This window comes from Haliotis rufescens, unplaced genomic scaffold, assembly GCF_023055435.1.
Source record: "Haliotis rufescens isolate VD_foot unplaced genomic scaffold, xgHalRufe1.0.p SCAF_8, whole genome shotgun sequence".
NCBI classification, from domain to species: domain Eukaryota; kingdom Metazoa; phylum Mollusca; class Gastropoda; order Lepetellida; family Haliotidae; genus Haliotis; species Haliotis rufescens.
Genome location: NW_025964372.1, coordinates 52,002,036 through 52,025,488, shown reverse-complemented (window position 1 = coordinate 52,025,488; position 23,453 = coordinate 52,002,036). Strand labels below are relative to the sequence as shown.

General features: G+C 40.5%; 1 protein-coding gene across 2 annotated transcripts in view; it reads left to right on the top strand.

Annotated features, from left to right (window-relative positions):
* LOC125376907 overlaps positions 1 to 23,453 on the top strand; it is a 99,541-nt gene that overhangs the window by 6,611 nt on the left and 69,477 nt on the right. For both annotated transcript variants that reach the window (XM_048389397.1, XM_048389396.1), the window contains exon 3: positions 14,781 to 14,807. In XM_048389397.1, coding sequence (XP_048245354.1) covers positions 14,781 to 14,807 — 27 coding nt within the window. The remainder of the gene's footprint in view (positions 1 to 14,780; positions 14,808 to 23,453) is intronic.

Here is a 23,453-nt window from a genome sequence, read left to right as displayed (position 1 = left end):
ACAGGTACGCGTGCGCGTATTTTAATGAAAAAAACTATTCGTCTTTTATTGCATTACGTTTGGTTGAATATCTTACATTCTAACGAAATCTCGAAATAATTATTTAATTACATGCGGTGGCGAACTGACCAGTGGGAATTTTGTTTCAATGCGATTGAGGAAAACGTGAGTGAATATTGTGACACAATCGACTTTAAACCGCACAGATGTATCTTCAAATGTGTTACATCTATAGATTAGTATTATATCTACCTATATACCACTTTATAATGTCACGGTACATCAGTATTTAAAGAAAACAAGGGGCTCAAAGTGAAGCACTTTTACCGTATTTTCTTAAGAAAATCCAAGTCAGAAGTGTTCAGTCCGACTTGGCCCGTGCTGTCAAAATCAAATTAAACCTCACAGATGTGTCATCAAATGGATTCACATCTATAGATTAGTATTATATCCACCTAAATACCACTTTATAGTGTCTCAGATGGCTGCACTTAAAGAAAACAAGGGGCTCAAAGTGAATCCCTTTCCCCTCTACATTCTCAACATAGTCTCGATCAGAAGTGTTTGGCTTGTGTTGGGTCCGACTTGGCCCGGGCGGTCAAAATCGACTTTAAACACACAGATGTATCTTCAAATGTGTTTACATCTATAGATTAGTATTAAATCTACCTATGTACCACTTTATAATGTCCCAGTGTATCGCATTTAAAGAAATCTGAGCCGTTAAAGTCAAGCACTTTTACTGTATTTTCTTAATACAAAATGTCAAAATCAACTTAAACCTCACAGATGTATTATCAAATGGACTCACATCTATAGCTAAGTATTATATCTACCTATATACCACTTTATAATGTCACGGTACATCGTATTTAAAGAAAACAAGGGGCTCAAAGTGAAGCCCTTTCCCCTCTACATTCTCAACATAGTCTCGATCAGAAGTGTTTGGCTTGTGTTGGGTCCGACTTGGCCCGGGGTGTCAAAATCGACTTTAAACACACAGATGTATCTTCAAATGTGTTTACATCTATAGATTATTATTAAATCTACCTATGTACCACTTTATAATGTCACGGTACATCGTATTTAAAGAAAACAAGGTGCTCAAGGTGAAGCCCTTTCCCCTCTACATTCTCAACATAGTCTCTATCAGAAGCTTGTATCTTCAACTCTGCACAGCGAATCGCGGCGTCTTAGACGACTGGGCCACCCGTGCCCCCGACACACAAGAGACTAAGTAACATCCACGCATCATTGGGAATATCAAAGTAAGTTTATACAGCAAACTACGGTTATAACGAATTCAAATGGAACATTAATTGTAGATCGTAATGATTTAGTTCGCAAGACAATGGGCAATGGGCAAGCATCGTGTCCTGGAGATGATGGAATCAAATTTCACACCAACCGTTAACTATGGCAAAACTCAACGATCGTGTCAATTATGCAAAGTGTCATTAATTTGACTTGGGGTGTGTTATTCATGATGCAGTGTAATATGATCTGGACAGTAAAGCAGTAGAATAACGTGAAACAAATTATTCATGATAATTTCCGTCGTTGTGTTCATGGCTATTCACAGTGACAAACATAAACAGACGGCAGACTATCGTTGTCACAACATAATATCCCCTTGTTCAAGTTGGCGATATAATTTATTCATCTGGAAGATATTGGAATTCAAACCACAGTGAATTACACTACGCTTCAGTGCATTTTTACAAAATAAATCATATGAAACCCATACCTATTGCTGATGTGATCTCTGCTGTCACGTTGTCATTTCCAGTTTGGTTGTCTCAAACAACAATCAGTAACGTAATCAGTGGCGTTGCTTTTCAGAGGCCTATTCGGGTGCTATTGTGGCCTTACAGTAATAGTGATCGCTAAGCACGCCGCAGACTCGAGTTCCAATTCAAATGTGTATCTTACTCATTCCAGAGAAAAAGTGTGTCAATGTAAACACAACAGGTTCTCAGGATTCGGATTTAAGTCCCAAAAGGAACAGAGGCTGTGTGTGTTTTGACTAAACACGTTATGCCATATAACACAATGCGGGATCTCAATATCCCCAAATCTAAAAAAATCCACAAAACAATTGTATTTATGTTAATGTTTTAATTCTTTAGTTACCGCGTCCCTTTCGCGCGTCAATGCGTTTATAGCAATTCCACTGTTGTAACAATCGTTATATCAAACTGGTGCAGAGTCTTGGGGAAATGTAATGACTGCAATACAATCAAGCATGTCAGAAGAGATACGTCGTTCCTTTTGTGAAACCATTAAAGTCTGTAAGTGATCAATCACATATTCTTATTTGATAATATTTCTTAAGAAAATACAGTAAAAGAGCTTGACTTTAACGGCCCAGTTTTCTTTAAATGCCATACACTGTGACATTATAAAGTGGTATATAGGTAGATATAACACTAATCTATAGATGTAAACACATTTGAAGATACATCTGTGTGTTTAAAGTAGATTTTTACCGCCCGGGCCAAGTCGGTCCCAACACAAACAAGCCAAACACTTCTGATAGAGACTATGTTGAGAATGTAGAGGGAAAAGGGCTTCACTTTGAGCCCCTTGTTTTCTTTAAATACCGCGATCTGAGACACTATAATGTGGTATTTAGGTGGATATAATACTAATCTATAGATGTGAATCCATTTGATGATACATCTGTGCGGTTTAATTTGATTTTGACAGCCCGGGCCAAGTCGGACCGAACACTTCTGACATAGATTTTCTTAACAAAATACAACATTTGTTTGTTTTATCGACATTTCAAAGGCCTTTGATAAAGTTAACCGTGATTGCTTATGGTACAAGCTCAACAAACTCGGAATTAAAGGAAACTTTCTAAGAGCTGTGAATTCAATGTACGCCTCAACGTGGTCTAGAGTCAGTGTCAATAATTGGTACACAAACCAGTCTACTCTGGTGTGCGCCAAGGGTGTGTGCTTTCCCCTACACTCTTTTCTGTGTATATCAACGATCTTGTGGATGAAATCAACTGTCTGAATTGTGGGATTAATATAAGTAATTATCAACTAAGTGTTCTGTTGTATGCAGACGACATTGCCTTAATTGCACCCGACGAAAGTTGTCTACAGAAGATGTTAAATTGTGTAAATACCTGGTGTACTAAATGGCGTATGTCTGTTAATTTGAAGAAAACACAAGTTATCCATTTCCGGTCAAGAGGTTCCAGTATATCAGGTGTTACTTTCACTATCGGTGAAAATGAAGTGTGTTATACTCATGCATATAAATATCTTGGTGTTTGGTTTCATGAACACCTAGATCTTAATTTCACAGCCAAGGAAATAGCCAAGTCTGCTCATCGTGCCTTAGGTGTGATTGTGTGTAAATTCAAAGCCAGTGGAGGAATGGCTTACGATGTATTTAATAAGTTATATGAAAACCTTGTGCAACCGATTCTCTCATACGGAGCTGCTGTGTGGGGCACACGTCAGTTCAGTTGTATCAATGCAGTACAAAATCGAGCATGTAGATTCTTTCTCGGAGTGGGCTGTAAGTCACCAAACTTGTCAGTTCGAGGGGATATGGGTTGGACTTCGCCTTATACCAAGCAAAAGTTAGAAATTTTACAACTATGGTATCGTCTACAAAACTGTGACAACATTCGAGTGAGTAGTAAAGTCCATCTATGGTCACGTAATTATCGTAAATCATGAACTAATAAGGTTTTTACACTTATCAAGTCGTGGCAACTACCTATTTTAGATATATTTAATTTAACACCCCCTGACATGGACTACATAAAGACTTGGCTTATATCCAATGATTACCACGACTGGCTACGTCAGCTGTGGAACGATCGAGGGCTTATAAACGGTAACAAACTTAGAACATATAGACTCTTTAAGGGCTCGCTTAACACTGAACCATATGTTCAACTTATAATGGACCGATCTTATCGAAGTACACTCGCCAAAATACGTACAGGAACTTTACCTCTTGAAATAGAGACCGGTAGATTTTCACGACCGACTGTCCCCTTGGAAGAAAGGATATGTAAAATGTGTGACTCTAAAGCAATCGAAGATGAAATCCACTTTCTAACTGAATGTAACTTTTATTCTGATCTAAGATATGATTTATGGAATCATATTGCCTCCTTGGAGCCCTCCTTCCCGACCTTTTCTCTGCTGCAACAGACCTGTTATCTAATGAATACTACATGTATAAGTAAATCCCTAGCCTCCCTTGTCTACAGAATGTACAGGCGCCGTAAACTTTATATAAACTGTTAGCTTTTATTTTAATTACTTTTTATCCCATCCATAATGTTATGCATTGTCTTATATATGCACGTAGGTGTGTAGGCGGGTGTGTTTATGTACGTTAGTACACAGTGCCTCTCATTTATATCATCTGTTGTATTTAATGTATGTTCATACTGTATTCAGTACGACACTTGTATGGTTGTATGTGTATATGTATATATGGACTGAGGTGTGAATGGATGGATATAGGTATGGTTGTATGTGTGTATGTATATATGGATCGATATGTGTATGGATGAATATAGGTATGGATGTATGGTTGTATGTGTGTTAGTATATTTGGATTGAGGTGTGTTTGAACAGACATAGGTATGGATGGACCTGTGTATGTATAATACGGATTGATTTATGTTTGATGGATATAGGTATGTATGTAGGTTGGTATGTTAGTATGCATGCTGGTAATACATGTAGGTTAGTATACACGATTGATGAATTAAGTTGTGTGTATATGGACGCATATGTGTATAGATGTATGACATGTATGAGATTGCTGTGAGTGTTTTGTATGAGATTGCTGCGAGTGTTCTGAATGAGATTGTTGTGAGTGCTCTGTATGAAATTGTTGTGAGTGTTCTGAATGAGATTGCTTTGAGTGTTCTGTATGAGACTGCTGTGAGTGTCCTGTATGAGATTGCTGTGAGCGTCCTGTATGCTTACCTGTTTGTATGCTTACCTGTTTGAATGCTTTGAGCGGGATTTTAATGCGGATGTGTGTGTGAGTGTATCGGTGTGGGTGTGGGTGTGGGTGTGGGTGTGGGTGTGGGTGTGGGTGTGGGTGTGGGTGTGGGTGTAGTAATATACAAAGTTGCAACTAATTTTTCCTTTCTTTTTTTATATATTTTAAATGTACCATTATGTAATTAGTGTCTCGTAGGCCAACTGGCCGGGTGCTGTTTTTTTAATGAAATGTTTATATGTCCATATATTTAGTACTGCAGCATGTGACACTTTATTAAAACAATTTTCTTCTTCTTCTTCCTCTTCTATAACACTATTCTATAGATGTAAACACATTTGAAGATACATCTGTGTGTTTATAGTTGATTTTGACCGCCCGGGCCAAGTCGGACCCAACACAAGCCAAACACTTCTGATAGAGACTATGTTGAGAATGTAGAGTGAAAGGGGCTTCACTTTGAGCCCCTTGTTTTCTTTAAATACCGCGATCTGAGACACTATAATGTGGTATTTAGGTAGATATAATACTAATCTATAGATGTGAATCCATTTGATGATACATCTGTGAGGTTTAAGTTGATTTTGACAGCCCGGGCCAAGTCGGACTGAACACTTCTGAAATAGATTTTCTTAAGAAAATACAATAAAAATGCTTCACTTTGAGCCCCTTGTTTTCTTTCAATACGATGTACCGTGACATTATTAAGTTGTATATAAGTAGATTAAATACTAATCTATAGATGTAAACACATTTGATGATACATCTGTGTGTTTAAAGTAGATTTTGACAGCCCGGGCCAAGTCGGACCCAACACAAGCCAAACACTTCTGATAGAGACTATGTTGAGAATGAAGAGGGAAAATGGCTTCACTTTGAGCCCCCTGTTTTCTCTAAATACCGCGATCTGAGACACAATTAAGTGGTATTTAGGTAGATATAATACTAATCTATAGATGTGAATCCATTTGATGATACATCTGTGCGGTTTAAGTTGATTTTGACAGCCCGGGCCAAGTCGGACCGAAAACTTCTGACATAGATTTTCTTAAGAAAATACAGTAAAAATGCTTCACTTTGAGCCCCTTGTTTTCTTTCAATACGATGTACCGTGACATTATAAAGTGGTGTATAGGTAAATATAACACTATTCTATAGATGTAAACACATTTGAAGATACATCTGTGTGTTTAAAATTGATTTTGACCGCCCGGGCCAAGTCGGACCCAACACAAGCCAAACACTTCTGATAGAGACTATGTTGAGAATGTAGAGGGAAAAGGGCTTCACTTTGAGCCCCTTGTTTTCTTTAAATACCGCGATCTGAGACACTATAATGTGGTATTTAGGTAGATATAATACTAATCTATAGATGTGAATCCATTTGATGATACATCTGTGAGGTTTAAGTTGATTTTGACAGCCCAGGCCAAGTCGGACTGAACACTTCTGAAATAGATTTTTTTAAGAAAATACAATAAAAATGCTTCACTTTGAGCCCCTTGTTTTCTTTCAATACGATGTACCGTGACATTATTAAGTTGTATATAAGTAGATTAAATACTAATCTATAGATGTAAACACATTTGATGATACATCTGTGTGTTTAAAGTTGATTTTGACCGCCCGGGCCAAGTCGGACCCAACACAAGCCAAACACTTCTGATAGAGACTATGTTGAGAATGTAAAGGGAAAAGGGCTTCACTTTGAGCCCCTTGTTTTCTTTAAATACCGCGATCTGAGACACTATAATGTGGTATTTAGATAGATATAATACTAATCTATAGATGTGAATCCATTTGATGATACATCTGTGAGGTTTAAGTTTATTTTGACAGCCCGGGCCGAACACTTGTGTGACTGTTGAGAGTATAGGGAGAAGAGGTCTACTTTAACCAACGTGTCTGCTTTAAATACGACGAACAGTGACATTATAAAGTGGTATTTATTGAGATATAGTACGTTCCTATAAATATAAACGCTATGCCGACAGATGGAAATTTGTATCACGATAGCTAGAAGTATTTGATACGTTTTAAATCTTATTTCGGTTAACGATTGCTCTTTTACAGGTTAGCTAGATCATCGACGCTTACACACAGCTCCACTTTCTGGTTTTCAAGCGATTTACTCCGAATTACTTAATTATGGTGCACTTTTTTGTTTGGTGATTGTTCATTCATGTCATGTGTTTATATTGCATCAATTATATGAAGGTATGATCGCCGATAATCAAGTAATTAGCCAATAACACTTTGGCCCGTCTTGGTCCGGCCCGACGTTTAGGCAATGCCCTGTACATGTATATTTTTTGTGGATACATGTATTACATATTTTCGTTGATATGTGGATATATTAATCACAAAGGCACAAAAAGTTTATGAAAGATGAATTGGTGCCTTGATATATATATATTCAACGAGAACGAATCTTGTATTTTCTCCGCGATCCTGATGTGTATCATCGTTTAAGGGGTCATTCATTAAAAGTATGTTGTGAGGCGATATTAAAGGAACAGTGTCGTCCGTTTCGCGTGAACTACCACCCCACCCTGTCAGTAAGAGTAATGTATCGGTACACAAATATATTTGGTGCGATGTCAGTGTGGAAGGAGTTTGAATTACGTACGCCACTGGCCACAGAAATCCTCAAAGTAGAGTAACAATCAACAAGGCCAATGCCGTACTAATAACCTAGTGACTCACGTAACAACGGCTGTCAATCTGTCTGCTACAGCTACCATACCATCATCCCTGTCACAACTGGCGTATTAATGGCTTATTCAAAATATTAATTGTAGAAACGTCGTTAACAGACTAAAGTACGTGGTATTCAGTCCTCAACTGGAAGTTACCTTCCTTATATCATCTAACAGCCCTGTTTGTGAAAATATGTACTAGACATAAGATTTAAGCACTAATTAAATCAATTGTAAGACCGCATAGACCATAAAACCGAATAAAATATGTCTTGGTATCATCTCTTGTGTATTAGATGATGGTAATGACCTGAAATGTTATAACGTTAGATTAAGAAGGAGAAACACTGAAGTGTTTTACAATACTTGGAAACATGAGCAATAAGATGTAGCAGCATAAACATGCATGGAATAGGGAAAATGGTGCAAACAAATTGAAAAGGATTTTAATACAAAATTATCAAACTAAATAAGTTTGGCTGCTATGTTTATATATGTTCGAGTAGCTGTCTGTCCCTCATAAATTGACATTGCTGCCTCGCTATTGCATCTCTTGACTACAGGAGATCTACAGCATATAGGGGATCTAACTGCAATTCTGGGTTTGACACTTAGCAATATTTCAGCTGTATGACGTCGGTCTGTAAATAATCGAGTCTGGACCAGACAATCCAGTGATTGACATCATGTGCATCGATCCACGAAACTGGGATATGATGACATGCATCAACCAAGTCAGCGAGCCTGACCACCCGATCCCGGTAGTCGCCTCTTACGACAAGCGCTGTCGCCCTTTCACGCCAAGAATGGGTTGTTGAAGATCTTCACGGGTCTATTGACGCAGGGATTTGTGTAAAGTCATTCAGACAGCATACAATGCCAACTCAAAAATTATACTCAGTGTCTCCGCAAAGTAATATAGTACGGTACTTAGGGTACATGTGAGATTATACTCAGGTTAAGGAGATGTTTAATCCATATAACGTGTTATCATTCTACCTAACAATGTATTTAATGAAATGAATGCAAAACAAACTCAACGGCTAAAAGGTGTAATTGAAAAAACTACCCCTGGTCTTGCCTAATAAAACAACTGCAACCCGACACAGATTAAACGCAACTTACAAACACAATCATAATCTGGTTAATCTGTATCACTCAACGAGTTGGAGTATCTTACTCTGCCGACAGTATGACAGTATTGGGCAGCTCGGTAATTAGGAGGTTAAACCAGGCAGGTACACTGGTCACACTTGACTGGTCTGACTGATGATTAGGTCGTGTGTCAATTGGGAGTGAACCATAGCAAGTAGTATCTGCGAAACTATTTGCTCCTTTTATGGGACCGATTAGTTTTATGACCATGGGCCTCGGCATAAGCGTGGTGTTGGAAGACAAGTTATACATGTACATCCGATATGGTGACTGTTTTTCGCTATTCATATTCTAAATACATTCATAATACCACATCATTTTAGTTCTCCTTGAAACTTTACAATCACTTCAATATGTACAATAGATTGAACGAGAACAAATGATATATTGCAGATTATTAAATCATTGTCTCTATTATCAGCCGCTACGTTTGTATCGTTTGCATTGTACAAAGAAATATTTTGTCTGTCCTTTTGCAGATTTAGCCCCAGAATGTGCTCATTCGAAGTAGGAACGAAAATAATTGCTTATCATGAGTATATATGAAACAGTTAAAAGTTACTTGTACACTGTAGACGTATTCACTTCAAAGTCGTATACGACCTTCGCGAGCGAGTTGAATGATCCAGGTTAATTGGAACGAAGTCTAGAAAGGGTTATAAAGTTTTGTATTTGGTAATGTGTAGGTTTGTTAAATATGATTTTTTTAAATTCCTTTTATTTCAGTATGTAAAAACATAATTATGCGCTTAAAAACAGAGCTGACTTGATGGGAGATATGGCGTTAGCCACCTGAGATTGTCTTTTGGACACGGTTTAACCTTACTGTGTCCTCACCCTGGTTTTTGTTACCGTTGTTATAAGGGAATAAGAGCTACGGCTCATTGCATTTTTTTGGTTACACTTGTATCACTAAAGTGGACATGTGCAGGTGAACTCTGTTCAATTAGTATATGAAATGCCCAAAAATGTGAACTCCAGACAATAATAACCTGAGAGCAAATCCACGTGCGTCTGCCTTTCCCCTCGTTCACCTTCGAAATCCTTGATTATTTTATCATGCCAGAGTTCTGAAATTCAGTGACAATGTTGCTGAACGGTAGAATCTGATGGACGTATTGTGCAGGACCTGTTTGACACTGTGGGTTCCAGGACCACTAACACTCTGAAAAAAAATTTGGTCCTAACCGCCCCAACATCTACAAGTTTGTAAGCTTGTAGACATCATTAAGAAGAAATTAACAGTCCCATGCTGAGACCTTTCTCAAAATTCAGGCCGGTGGCAGGCTGCCAACAAAGAGAAGAAAATATCGCAACACCGACACAAGTGTGCTCAGTCAAACAAAGAACTTACGACCGGCAGAAAACAACTCTAGTTGAGTATGCCGATGCTGTATCTCAACCGTGTTGGCCTGAAAATTTAAACGTGCTAATTAAATCCATAATCGAAAAATTATTTTTAATAGAAACCGTATCTTAATTTTTTCTTGCACTGTATCATATCGTGTATTTCATCTGTATATGTGTAATGTGCATATGTATAAATGACTACACTTATACCGCATATTCTGCAACAGACTATAATTAATCACCTTATTATTGTCTCTCCATTTACCATGACCGACTGCACTAATACCCTTTTAACAGTGGACACCGGTTTCAGTATACATGTAGGCTTTTTGTTCAAAAAGGAATATGGAGGAAATTATATGTAACAATTAACTGTGTACTAATTACATGTTTGAATGTTATCAGATTTGCGTGCTGAGATACAGTGATGTAAGCATCTTCTACAATTAACAATACATGTATATAATAAAATACAAAACTCTCTGCCGAAATTATTTGTGGAAATCATTCGATCAAGTAAAAATGACTGCGTGACAAGACGAATCAACTATTTATACCCGATAAAAGAAACTGCCTTATTTTAGGAACAGTGCTATAACAGGACATTTGAAACTTTTAACAAGCAGAAACATTAGAGACAGTGACTAGACTACATGTACGTAATCCGTATCAATCAAAGGTGTAAAAAAACTGAAAATCATATCTGTCGGAGACCTACCAAATTACCAAGTTTTAACATTACTATATTTTTTTTACAATGCAAATACTTTAGTGATACATTTTTCAGAGGAGATGGCATACAAACAAGTATATTGCTTCCATGTGTGAATGCAGGTTGTACTTGGCATCTCAGTTCTCAGTTTCATACCGGTTGTATATCTGAATTTGTATATTGAACCATGCGTACAGCATGACAATTACATGCTATTCGTCAGTCTACAACACACATAACACGGTCAAACAATTTTGGGCACCGCTTTTGCAAGTTATTTAGTACAATAATGTTTTATTAAAATCTATTTCAATTTGTTTTCATCATTTTCCCTATTGGCAGTCGTTGTTACGTGCGTCACTAGGTAATTAGTACGGCATTGACCTTGTTGATTGTTACTGTACTTTGAGGATTTCTGTGGCCAGTGGCGGACGTAATTCAAACTCCTTCCACACTGACATCGCATCAAATATATTTGTGTACCGATTACATAACTCTTATGGACAGGGTGGGGTGGTAGTTCACCGGACGACACTGTGTATATTGGGCGGCTCCTTTGATATCTCCTCCAAACATACGTTTATTGAATGACCCCCTTAAACGATGATACTCATCTTGATGAATATATCAAGGCACTAATTCATCTTTCATAAACATTTGTTTGTCTTTGTGCTTAATATATCCACATATCAACGAACATTTGTAAAATATGTATCCACAACAAACAACAAATTTTCAGGCTAGGTGTTTGCCCACAGCAACGCCTGCATAACTGTTTATTCACGCGTGGTGTGGTAGATCGTAATTGACCGACAGCAGGTATTGTAGAATCACTTGTAAATAACGCCGACACTGTAATTAGATACAACGTCCTAATGAGAATATGAGAATTATCATAAGATGGCTGTTGTTTTTATCTGAACTGTTACCATTTTCATACCCCAAGTGGCAATTCAGTTAAAAGGTGCTTTAGTGTCACAATATTCACTCACGTTTTCCTCAATCGCATTGAAACATAATTCTCCACTGGTCAGTTCGCCACCGCATGTAATTAAATAATTATTTCGAGATTTCGTTAGAATGTAAGATATTCAGCCAAACGTTCTGCAATAAAAGACGAATAGTTTTTTTTCATTAAAATACGCGCACGCGTACCTGTATATTGCATACCTAGTGTCACGTAATTGCCCAGTGTGATGTATCAACGGGGCATAGAATGATAAATGAAATAGAAACTAACTAAACTTTAATGTTGTGGAAAATAACTCCAATGAATTGGAGTACACGCACATGGATTCGTATGATAAACTGTCAAAACGTTTTGAGAGGTAAGGCCGGGTTCATTAAAGATCGCTACAAAATGTAAAACAGGTGAAATTTGTAGAACTTCTATAGAGGAAACATCCAATCAAATGCCCTATTTTAATTAGTAATGTAATGATATAATATAGAGTATATTTAACACGATACAATATACTTTGCACACGGTTAGTTGATGCTTTAAAGGGACTGACGAAAACATGGGCGAAATATTTTAATAACGCCGTAAAATAGTTGAATCATGTGTCATGCTTATAGACACACCTTTATGTATTTGCGAAACTAAAACTGTTGAGCAAAGGTAAATATTCTCGCCCATGGGCCAATCTTTTTCGTCCAGAGCGAAATATTTCAATAACGCCGTAAAATGGTTGAATTAAGTTAAAATTTGTTAAATTATGTGAAATGAAACTTCTAAGAACACCTTTATGTATATGCGACACTAAAACATGAGTTTTGAGCAAAGGGAAATATTCTCGGCCAAACCTTTTCTCGCCCATGGGCTAAATATTTCAATAACGCTATATAATAGCTGAATTGAGTAAAATTGAGTTACAGTATGTGCCATGAAAATGGTAAGAACACCCGCATGTATTTGCGAAACAAAAACATGAGTTTTGAGTAAAGGAAAATATTCTCGCCCATGGGCCAAACCTTTTACTCGCCCATGGGCGAAATATTTCAATATCGCTATAAAATAGTTGAATTAAGTTAAAATGAGTTTAATTTTGTTACATTTTGTGTCATGATACTTGAATAAATACATTTAATGTATAACTTGCGAAACAAAAACATGAGTTTTGAGTAAAGGAACATATTCTCGCCCATGGGCCTGCCCATGGGCCAAACCTTTTTCTCGCCCATGGGCGAAATATTTCAATATCGCTATGGGGCGGTCGGGTAGCCTAGTGGTTAAAGCGTTCGCTCGTCACGCCAAAGACCCGGGTTCGATTCCCGACATGGGTACAATGTGTGAAGCCCATTTCTGGTGTCCCCCGCCGTGATATTGCTGGAATATTGCTAAAAGCGGCGTAAAACCATACTCACTCACTCACTCACTCAATATCGCTATAAAATGAGTTATATATGAGTTATGAGTTTCAATATCGCTATAAAATGAGTTATATTTTGTGTCATGATACTTGAATGAATACATTTAATGTATTTGCGAAACGAAAACATGAGTTTTAAGTAAAGGAATATATTCTCGCCCATGGGCCTGCCCATGGGCGACATAGTGTAAATATTAAGTTTTTAAACATTTTTTTTTCATTTTTTCTTCCTTGGTATGTTCCCATTAAAAAACAGCATGTTTAATTTTGTAAATAACTTTGACCGATACTTGGCAAAGACCGTAGAGTTTCTGGACTTTTGGGTTTCCAGAAATTAAAATGGGACGTGTTATAACGTATTACGTAAGGTCAGGTTTCCATTTGCTTTGTTTGTTTGTTGGTTGTGTAACGCCCCACTCAACAATATTCCAGCTATATGACGTTGGTCTGTAAATAATCGAGTCTGGAGCAGACAATCCAGTGATTGATATCATGAGCATCGATCCACGCAATTGGGATACGATGACATGCATCAGTCAAGTCAGCGGGCCTGACCACTCGGTCCCGCTAGTCTTATCACAAGAATAGTCGCCTGTTACGACACGCTTTACGGGTCGTCTTCTTTATATGCAGTGTCATTACATCGATTGAAGCAGGACCCCACACATGGAGTCTAGTTTCATTCTCCACTCATAACCTATTATCTGTTGCAATGATGAGTGATTAGGTTTCTCACCGTTGCTATGTAATAGCCTTCGCAGTTCCTTGCACATTGGGGGCACGGGTGGCCCAGTTGTCTAAGGCGCCACGATTCGCTGTGCAGAGATGCGTCCCTTGGGCACGCCAGAAACCTATGATTGTGGGTTCGAATCCCGGTTCGCTCCGATTATGTTTCTAGGTTTGTCAGCACCATACCCGTGCTCGTGGATTTCACCGAAGTGATAAACGTCTGAGACCTGCATCACTTCGGGCTTTCCTCTCACATTAAGCTGACACGCCGTGATATAACTCGAATACTGTTAAAAGCGGCGTTAAACTTAACTCAGTCACTCACTCCTAGTACATCAGTTTGAAATCTCGAACAATGCTGGTGTCCATGGAAGAAAACTTTAAGTCAGGAAAGAATTGTCGGTATTGTTGGAATTGTGTATATTAATAAAAGCGAGAAAACCCTTTCAATAATCTTTCAAGACATCTCGGAGTCCATTCTACGATTCGGACTATATAATAAACACGTGTTTATGAATCACTATCAAACAGTGGGAGATACTTGGTGTCATCATTTAGCTGTTCTTTTAGCAGATATTTCATTTTTTGGCATTTATATACACGGGCATATATAAAAATTATTTTCATGGCCAGTTTTTTGAAACAAATAGAGTAAGAATCCCACAATGTTTATTACTAATACTATTACGAAGCTTGGAAACAGGACGTGGTTTCTTTTTAATTTCAAAGGTACAAAATCAGAACATTTGACACTGATCATTGTATTTGCAGGGTGACGATGACGATATGGTGTCCGCTGTAAGTGTACATTTCTTTACGTTTAAGTTCATATCCCACCAGTATCAGCAAGGTCACGCCATCCACAACCTTGTCTCAAGACAAGAACCGTGGTGGCTGCGTGTTAGACCTGCGCCCCGTTCCACAAAGCGATCGGAGCGCTACGACAGGCGTAAGTGTATGTTAAAATATGGGAGTCAGTCATGCTGATGGCAAGAGGCGACTCAATGGATTAGTTGGTCAGGCACGGTGACTTGGTTGATGACGTGGCCACGTACCCGAAGGCGTGGATCAATGGTCATAATATCAATCACCGGAATGCCTAGCCCAGAGTAGATTATTTCTGGCCATCTTGATGAGTGCCGTTAAACAACAAGCACGCGCACAACCAAGGCATGGTAGGTATGTTGTGGTGAATCAAGTCATCAGTCTATCTAAGATGAAGTATGTCAGTCCTATTGGAACTTTTGATTTGATTCCACAAGTACAAGAAGAATAATTTCATATCCGCGAAAACTGTGCATTAACGTCGCTGTAAATACCCCGCATCGCTCTTTTGAAACTTTGGAACGTTTGTGATCATTTTGGAATGTGAACTCTCTATCACACAACACCACACCCGACAGGATGCCTTGTATATCGCCTATCTCGTACGGAACGCGTTATATATTTGTTCTTGGAGGATTAGCTTTTGAGATTGAATAGTACTGTGCTTGTAGGTATTGCAAGGTATGGTTGTTCCCCAGTACTCTATACTTACACCCCTATCAGGATTTCTATATCGAGAATATGTCACGGTTACCCTTTCATAGTATATTAACAGTAGGGTCAGGTTTTCCCATTGCATGGCCTCGTGTGTCGTGGTACCGTGTTGTTTAGTCGGCGAGCTGTTGCCCAGTCGGGGCGGTCGGGTAGCCTAGTGGTCATCCAAGAGAAGCAGCACCGTCTGCTGGGCGTGGACCGGAAGGTACCCCAGTGCTGCTACTCTGTGATAGGGGGCCAGCCTGACTGGGTGTGGAGGAATGCCAGCATGGAGGTGTACGGGAGATTCCTCACTGTCAAGTTCTACGCCGGAAGTCAGTGCAACAAATATGTTGTGTCCATCAACAACGACGAGGTGACCTCACAGTGTGTCAACAGAGGGCTGCGTATCAAGCTCAGAGATGGCTTCCGGTCGGTATTCAGCTGGATTGCGGGCACGGCTCAAACTGTTCTGGGAGCAGTGGCTGGAGGTGGTATGAGGATGCTGACCTTTCAATGAGTACAGTTCCTGTTTAGAGTTTAGGATCAAACATTAAGTTATTGAGACAATACCTGGACCCAAGCCTTGGGTTCACACCTAACGTAGCCTTGTGAAAAGGTGACATCAGGGCCTTCATTGACTGTAACATTCCAGATGTTTTCTCTACCACAGCTTTCACCTGAACCAAATTATGTACCATCCAGATGGACAAAGTAGACACAATGTATGGATTACAACTTCTTTATTTACTGTAAAGGCGATGTTTCGGTGCCTTGTCATCAACCAATTCCTACGTAATACATATCAATCAATTCATGTACATGTACCCGTGTTCTTCTCAGTGATCCACAAAATAAATGGAGAATCTTTTTAACACGATGATAATGTTGATGGGTAAATTCTGGTTTTGGAATCAATGTTCTTCTGTGCTGTCAGGACAATGCGTTCTTTGGTTGCGCCATAGTGGTTCATGTCTTTGATCATGGTCGCTTGAGTCATTTTCCCAACATTTTATCCACACGCAACTGAGAAACACGCCAATTCGCGGTAAAATCACTCACTGTTAAACTGATTATTTGCATGAAGGCATACACGACAGAACAAATGTAACTCTTTTGAACTTGCACAATCACTCACGTGTCCGCAGACCATTGAACTGTCTCTTTACCTATACCTGTATTCTACAGTTCAACATCCACGTCAAAAGAAACTTAATCGCGAGTCTACGATAAAAAAAACGGATACAAGAGAACTGCAGTTACTGCATGTCGTGTCGGACAGACAACACGGAGATGTGGCCACCCATCAACACAGCTGACCAAACCGCCCATAAAATATTATCAAGTAGGGATCACAGAGTAAAACAGAAAAGCTTGTGTTGTGAATAAAACCGTCAAAACACTTTCCATAATCATAAGAAATCTCTGCTAAAGCAGAGCCCATTGTACGATTCAGACTTTATGATGAGCATGCGTTTATGAATCATTATCAAATGGTAATGATACCAGTAGTTCGCGAAAATGTGATCCCATCCTGCTCCGCCGATGGCATCAGTCACAAACACATGCAAAGGCAGAGCAAACACAGGAAACCAAGTTACTCGTCATTTTGATAACTGATGTGTCAAATTTAGAAATGGCCTCGTGATCACCCTAAAACATTTTGAAAGAAAAAACTGTCCTTGAATGTTGTCACCCTGATCAACAAACGTTTGAGCAAGAGTCGTAGAAATACATGCTCGATTGTAGTCAAATGTTGTGAATTCAAGACACTAAACCTAGAGCTGCTGGAATATAAACCGACATAAAGAGAAAGATTCACCAGTCTCTTCTATTTCTGGTTCAGGCGGGTAGATCAATTGAAGGGAATTGACTGTCTAGGGGATTAATCAATTAATCTTTATTTACACATATACTGAAAGGCCACAGGCCTATACAGTGCAGATTGCAATGGATAGTGTAATAAACATACGTTTAATGAATCTTTAACAAGTAGTTTTTTATATTTCTTTGCTTGAAATACATATAATGTCACGTTGACATTTTCCGAAGTACAATAAACTTTAAAATGTTTGGTGGCTGGTATAAATATGGCGATAAATATTCAATACGCAAATGCTCGAATACTGGACATACAAAGAAAAGATGGTACTCATCTACTACTTCCGGTTCCTTGCACAATGTACAAACTCTACGCCGACTCCGTGGTCTAGTGGTAGAGCGTCCGCCCGGAGAGCGGAAGGTCCGGGGTTCGATCCCCGGCCGCGTCATACCAAAAGACGTTAAAAGATGGTAATTGTTGTTACCCTGTCTGGCGCTCGGCATAAAGGGGTTAAAACATGGACTGGTCGGCTCGGAGTCAGTATACTGTGTCTGAGTGGGGTATTCATGTTAAACTGCAGCATGGTATCAAAGTGAGCTAGCACTATAAATCGGCATCAGACTGGACTAGTACAAACACACACAAACACACACACACGTGCATGCACGTCGCTGTATAAGTGCAATTATTTTGGACGCGACGTTAAACCCAATTTCACCTCACCTCACCTACAAACTCTATCTTCTAATACGTGTCTGTTCAACGTTAAGAGTATGCGATGAGCATCTTATTTGAGGAAAATACATTATATTGTTTTTGCAAAATAGGTTTCAAAAGAATTTGAAACCTAAGTTTAAAACAGTACATATTCACATTTTGTTGATAATCTTAATGCCAAGTTAAACATTTTTGTATATAAACATCCTTTAGTTTTTGAGTGACCATGTTTATACAATGTTCAGGGTATTCTTCCTTTTCTACATAACCCAAACCAAATTCATTCATATTTTCCTGAACAGATAAGACTCAATCTACGCTTCCAGAACTATATCATACAATAGCGTCATTTCATAACATGTTCTTGGGTATCTGTAAGGAGGCCTGTGTAATAATTGTACCCAATACGGTATCATGTTAATCTGCGTACAGTAAAGTACGGTTATAGCGAACTCAAAGGGACTACTAATTGTAGTACGTTATAACCGTAGTTCGTTATAAGCATATATACAGTATAACAACAGCAAATAGTCGGGACCAAAAAAGTAAGTTTGTTATATCCGTCAGTTCGTTATAAGCGTGTTCGTTATAACCGTTTATATTTACTGTTTATATAAATAATAGATATCCACCACATTCACCATACACAACTGCATTTGCTCAATTAATCTTAAATCCCCAAACTCGTTTACATGCATTGGCGTGTACTCTTTCAATAAAGTCTAACTTAGAGATACCCCATATCCTAGCCCCATACAACAAAATAGGATCAATGGTTTTATCTAAAATCTTAATAAATACATCAAAGTAGTTAGTAACATCAGTATGGGACCGCTCCTGGCTTCTGATTGGTCGAGAGGATCTCTGACGTCACTTCCGGTTTCGGTTTGGTCACGTGACTGCGCATGCGCGCAGTATATGATGGGACTTGCGCGCGCATCCAAGATGGCGGCGCATCCGTTTCCGGGGAGGTGGGGAAAACCCGGAGAAGCGCACGTAAAAGGTGAACAGGATCGACATTGAAAGAAGCGCGTCAAAAATCTTTTGTTGTTGTTGTTGTTGTTGTTGTTGTTGTTGTTCTACACATAGACGTGGGGGTGGTGGTGGTGAAGGGAGGGTGGTGGTGAAGGGAGGAAGGTGGGAGGAGGAGGAGGAGGAGGAGGAGGAGGGAGGGAGGAAAGGAGGAGACGGGTTCATGGTGTGGGTTGGAGGGTCGTCAAAGCAAAGGATGATAGTTGTCTTTTGGGTGAGATGGCGATCCTGTTTTGTTTTTCTTCATCCTACAGACAACACAACACTACTATGGGTTCAACTTTTTTTAATCCCCCGCTCACATGAACCAACACAACAAAACAAAAGTCACAGGATTAGGGGCGTCCCTGTGACTTTTGTGAACATGAACGTATGTACACGTATGTGAACGTATGTACAGTTTGAAAAAAAGAACTTTTGCCACTTTGATAGTGAACGTATGTACATTCCTAAAACGCAGTGAACGTATGTACACTCCTCAATCAGGAATGTTGACAGTCAGGTGATCGTAGGTTCAGTGAACAAGTGTCAGGTCAATAAGGGCAGAAAGGTTGGTTCTTTTGATGTAGGGTACGCGTCTGGGCACTCAGTCGAAAGGCAGGCATCTCATCCACAGGAACGGAGGTAGACACTTTGGTATGAAACCATGCTAATACCGTGGCATCATTCTTGGCGGTGTCCTTCCAGTCCAACGTATCTAACACTTGATTAAAAGTCCACCCACGCACGCGATAGGTCAGCATGTAGAGACAGTACACTCCACACAACGTGCTGTATCCATGTTGTAAGGGGCGTGTATTCCATCGTTGTTGAATCTGACCCATGCGATTCAAAGTCTCTTTAAACAGGGGTAATGAATACAGTCCATAGCTATCCATCATTTCCACGGATCCAGGAGCTGGACGATAGATGCTCACCCAGTGTGTGCCAGGTTGATCGCTTAAATCTGTGTTGATAACGTAGGCTTTGGGATAAAAGGGGTCATCCTGTTGCCATCCCAGTCTGGCAAAGTCATTTCTGGCCAGGGTGCCCCGGTAGATGGCATGAAGTGGTTCGTCATCAGCCACAAGGGCTTCTAAATCCAAGGTGCTCAACCCGAGTGGTTCATCCATGGTTCCTTGTAGGAGGAGAAAAAGTGTGGCATGACCGTCTGTCGCTGCTCTTTTTATACCATCATCGCATTCCGGAAACGATCTATTTCCAGAACATTTTCGTATTCCTCATAGCAGATGAGGGTGACTGGGTCCTCGAGAGCTTGTCCAAACTGGATTTCCAAACCCAACTTGCCAGTGTGTCGAGGGTAGTTGATGCCTTCATCAGCGCCAAGGTCTGGGGTGAGATCCACCACCCACAAGGTGTAACCTTGAGTAAAGGCCTTGGGAGTCGGTTCGCAGGTCTCGGGTCGCCATAGCTGCCCCGTGTTTCGGAACAGATTCATGTAGACTTGTTTCAAATGGGCGCTGTTGTTGCTGAAGTCGCTTTTCATTTCCGTGCCATGGTTTTCCTGGCGTTGACTTTGAGCTTCATCATGGTGACATGATTGTGTTTGAAGTTGTACGGATTCTTCTCTTTGCTTCCTACGTAGGCACTATTGTCCACAAGTCCCAGGACCACGCGTTTTGGTAATTGGCCACCGATGAGGTGATCCTTGTGAAAGTCCCTACCGCCTCTCATGATGTCATGGGCAGTCACATGCACATGTGAAAGGGGATACTTGGCAGTCACCCCAGCGTTCAGACTGGACACGTGTGTTTCTCGGACAGCAGGATCGATGTTGAGCTGATGGACATAGAATTCGGCTTTGGTCAGCGCTAGTTTGTAGACACCATCAGCAGAACTCATCGGGACTTCGTAGCAATTCGAGTTTCATAGGGACACCATCCAGCAGATAACGGTCTTGAAGAAACAGGTCACAGTGTAGACGGCCTGTAAGTTCCACTTCTTTGGTGGGTACGATAAGATCGCGTCGCGTTCTGACACCTGTGTTTCTTGTGTTCGCATCTGCATCAGGATTGAAGACGTCCATTTTACCAGCATCGTCGGTGAACCATCCAGGACATCGAAGGTGAGATGTTTTGGCTCCTGTACCATAACTCAGAAGGGTTTCCAAGTAGGCTCTGTAAGGGTAAGTGCCCATGGAGGGTGTGATCTCCAACTGATTGTGTCCCACTTTCAGCCCACATTGTTGACTGTCGATTTCCGTAACCTTCCGTGCCATCATCTTTCGTCACATGTAGACATACTCTCAGGTAGCACTGTTTCAAATCAATGTAAGCGTTCACGGGATTGGAAATGTTAAACTGGAGTGGCCCTGCTACAGAGGGTGGTGCCAAGGGACTATAGCGAATCCACTGACCCTCTTGCACAGAGGTGGAAACAGGGAATGCATCACATTGTTGACTGTCGATACAGGGTTATCCGCTAGAACGGTATCCGTGCAATCATCTTTTGTCACACGTAGACATACTCTCAGGTAGCACTGTTTCAAATCAATGTAAGCGTTCACGGGATTGGAAATGTTAACTGGAGTGGTCCTGCTACAGAGGGTGGTGCCAAGGGACTATAGCGAATCCACTGACCCTCTTGCACAGAGGTGGACACAGGGGGTACAGTAAAGAGATCCAACTGGGCCTTTGAACATTCGCAAGCATCTCGGCGCATCATGATGATGGATGTTTCACCCTTTTCTCTGCCTTGAAGGACGTCTGGTCAGGTTGAAAGTCTGATGAGGACTGACCTTTAAACCGTTTTTCTTTTCCTTTTACACTGTTTCTGGTGGGTGGTGGTGGTGGTTGGGACGACTTTACGGCTTTTAGGGGGTCTCGGCTCCTAACGTTCCTCCAAGACATCCATCAGGGCTGCTGTGCCGCGATGTTTCAGACTCTCTGACCATTTGCGTTTGCCTCCAACCACATCACTCACCAACCCAGGCAGGATCTTTTTACCCATCTTGAGCACCGATGTTCCGGCAGATTTAAGGAAAGGCAACGCCATCTTCAAGATAACTCCAAGACCACTGCCACGTTGATGATAACGTCCTTTGTATACTTTGATACCACTCCCACGCTGGCCGAACTGTCCTCAATTCATCTGGTGTGCCAATGCGTGTCCCAACATGTTGCTTTCTGCGTTAGTAGCGGCGTCTGAAGTGAAGTGTCACGATGGCTTTCCCCATTTGAAATTGCACGGGACGCCCTGTGTCGTCCATGATATAGATTTTAATACCGTCAAAGGAACCATGACGCAACCCAAGGTAGTGAATGTGCTGAGGGCTTTTAATCACCACACTGTCTTGCATCATCTTCTTTGACACAGGCACGTAGATCAGCAAGGAAGCCATCGTATTGCCCACAATTTGATCTTCGACCAGGTTGGTGTAAATGTACACAGTATCAAATCCTGACAGACGATGTGCTTTTGTGTCACCTGTGATTTCCACATAGCCACCGGTCATGGGAGTAGCCCCCACTTGCCAATGGGCCAAGGCAGTCAAGGGAACGGGCGTCTCTGTGTAGGTTTTATAGTCCTCCTCACCGAGGAGCGGTAGTTTAACAAATCCGAGCATTCTCGAGAGTGGACTTGGCATGATCACTTCCGTGGAATAGAGTGGTCCACCAGTATTTTCCATGAAAGGATGATTGATTGCTACTTCTTGAGGGGCTTGGAATCGCACCTTTCCATCTTCAAGCATGTCAAATCGAAGACTATCTGCGGGATACTTGACATCAATGACAAACCATCTCCCATCACTTTGGACGCTGTCTGAGGGCTGTTCTTTCAAGACATCCGTAATATGTTCTTGAATCAAACGGTTGAGGGTTTTCACCAAATCTTCAGATGAATAGACGCCTTTCTCGATAGGAATCTTCTTGCTTTCATAATGGACGACACCATACTGTGGGTGTGGTATAGCGCTCCCTGCGCTTTCATTCACAAGGGTGTCTTTTTTCAGTTTGAGGTTCAGCGCAAACCAGTCAAAGGGTGGGGCGACGTTGTACCATGTCATCGGAAAGTGAACTTCGCTGACGCCCACCTCCCACTGTTGACGGTCAAGATGCAGAGGATAAGGCAACTTGATTTCATACGCATTGACGCTGTTGTTTGGATAGATGTCCATGGAGGCATCACTGGGCAGGGTCATGTAAAAGTCTTGTTTCGAAAAAAAGGTGGCAGCCATGATGACGTGAGTTAGGGTAGAAAACTCTGGGTGGATGAGGTATCAAGTTGAAGTCTTCTGGTGGATGGGGTCGTCCTGGGTATGCCTGGTGAGGCGGCCAAGGTGGGTGGTGGAAGTATGTATCCCAAACAACTGGAGAGCAGGGCTGTCAACAACTGTTTCTCTCCGTGATCCAAGG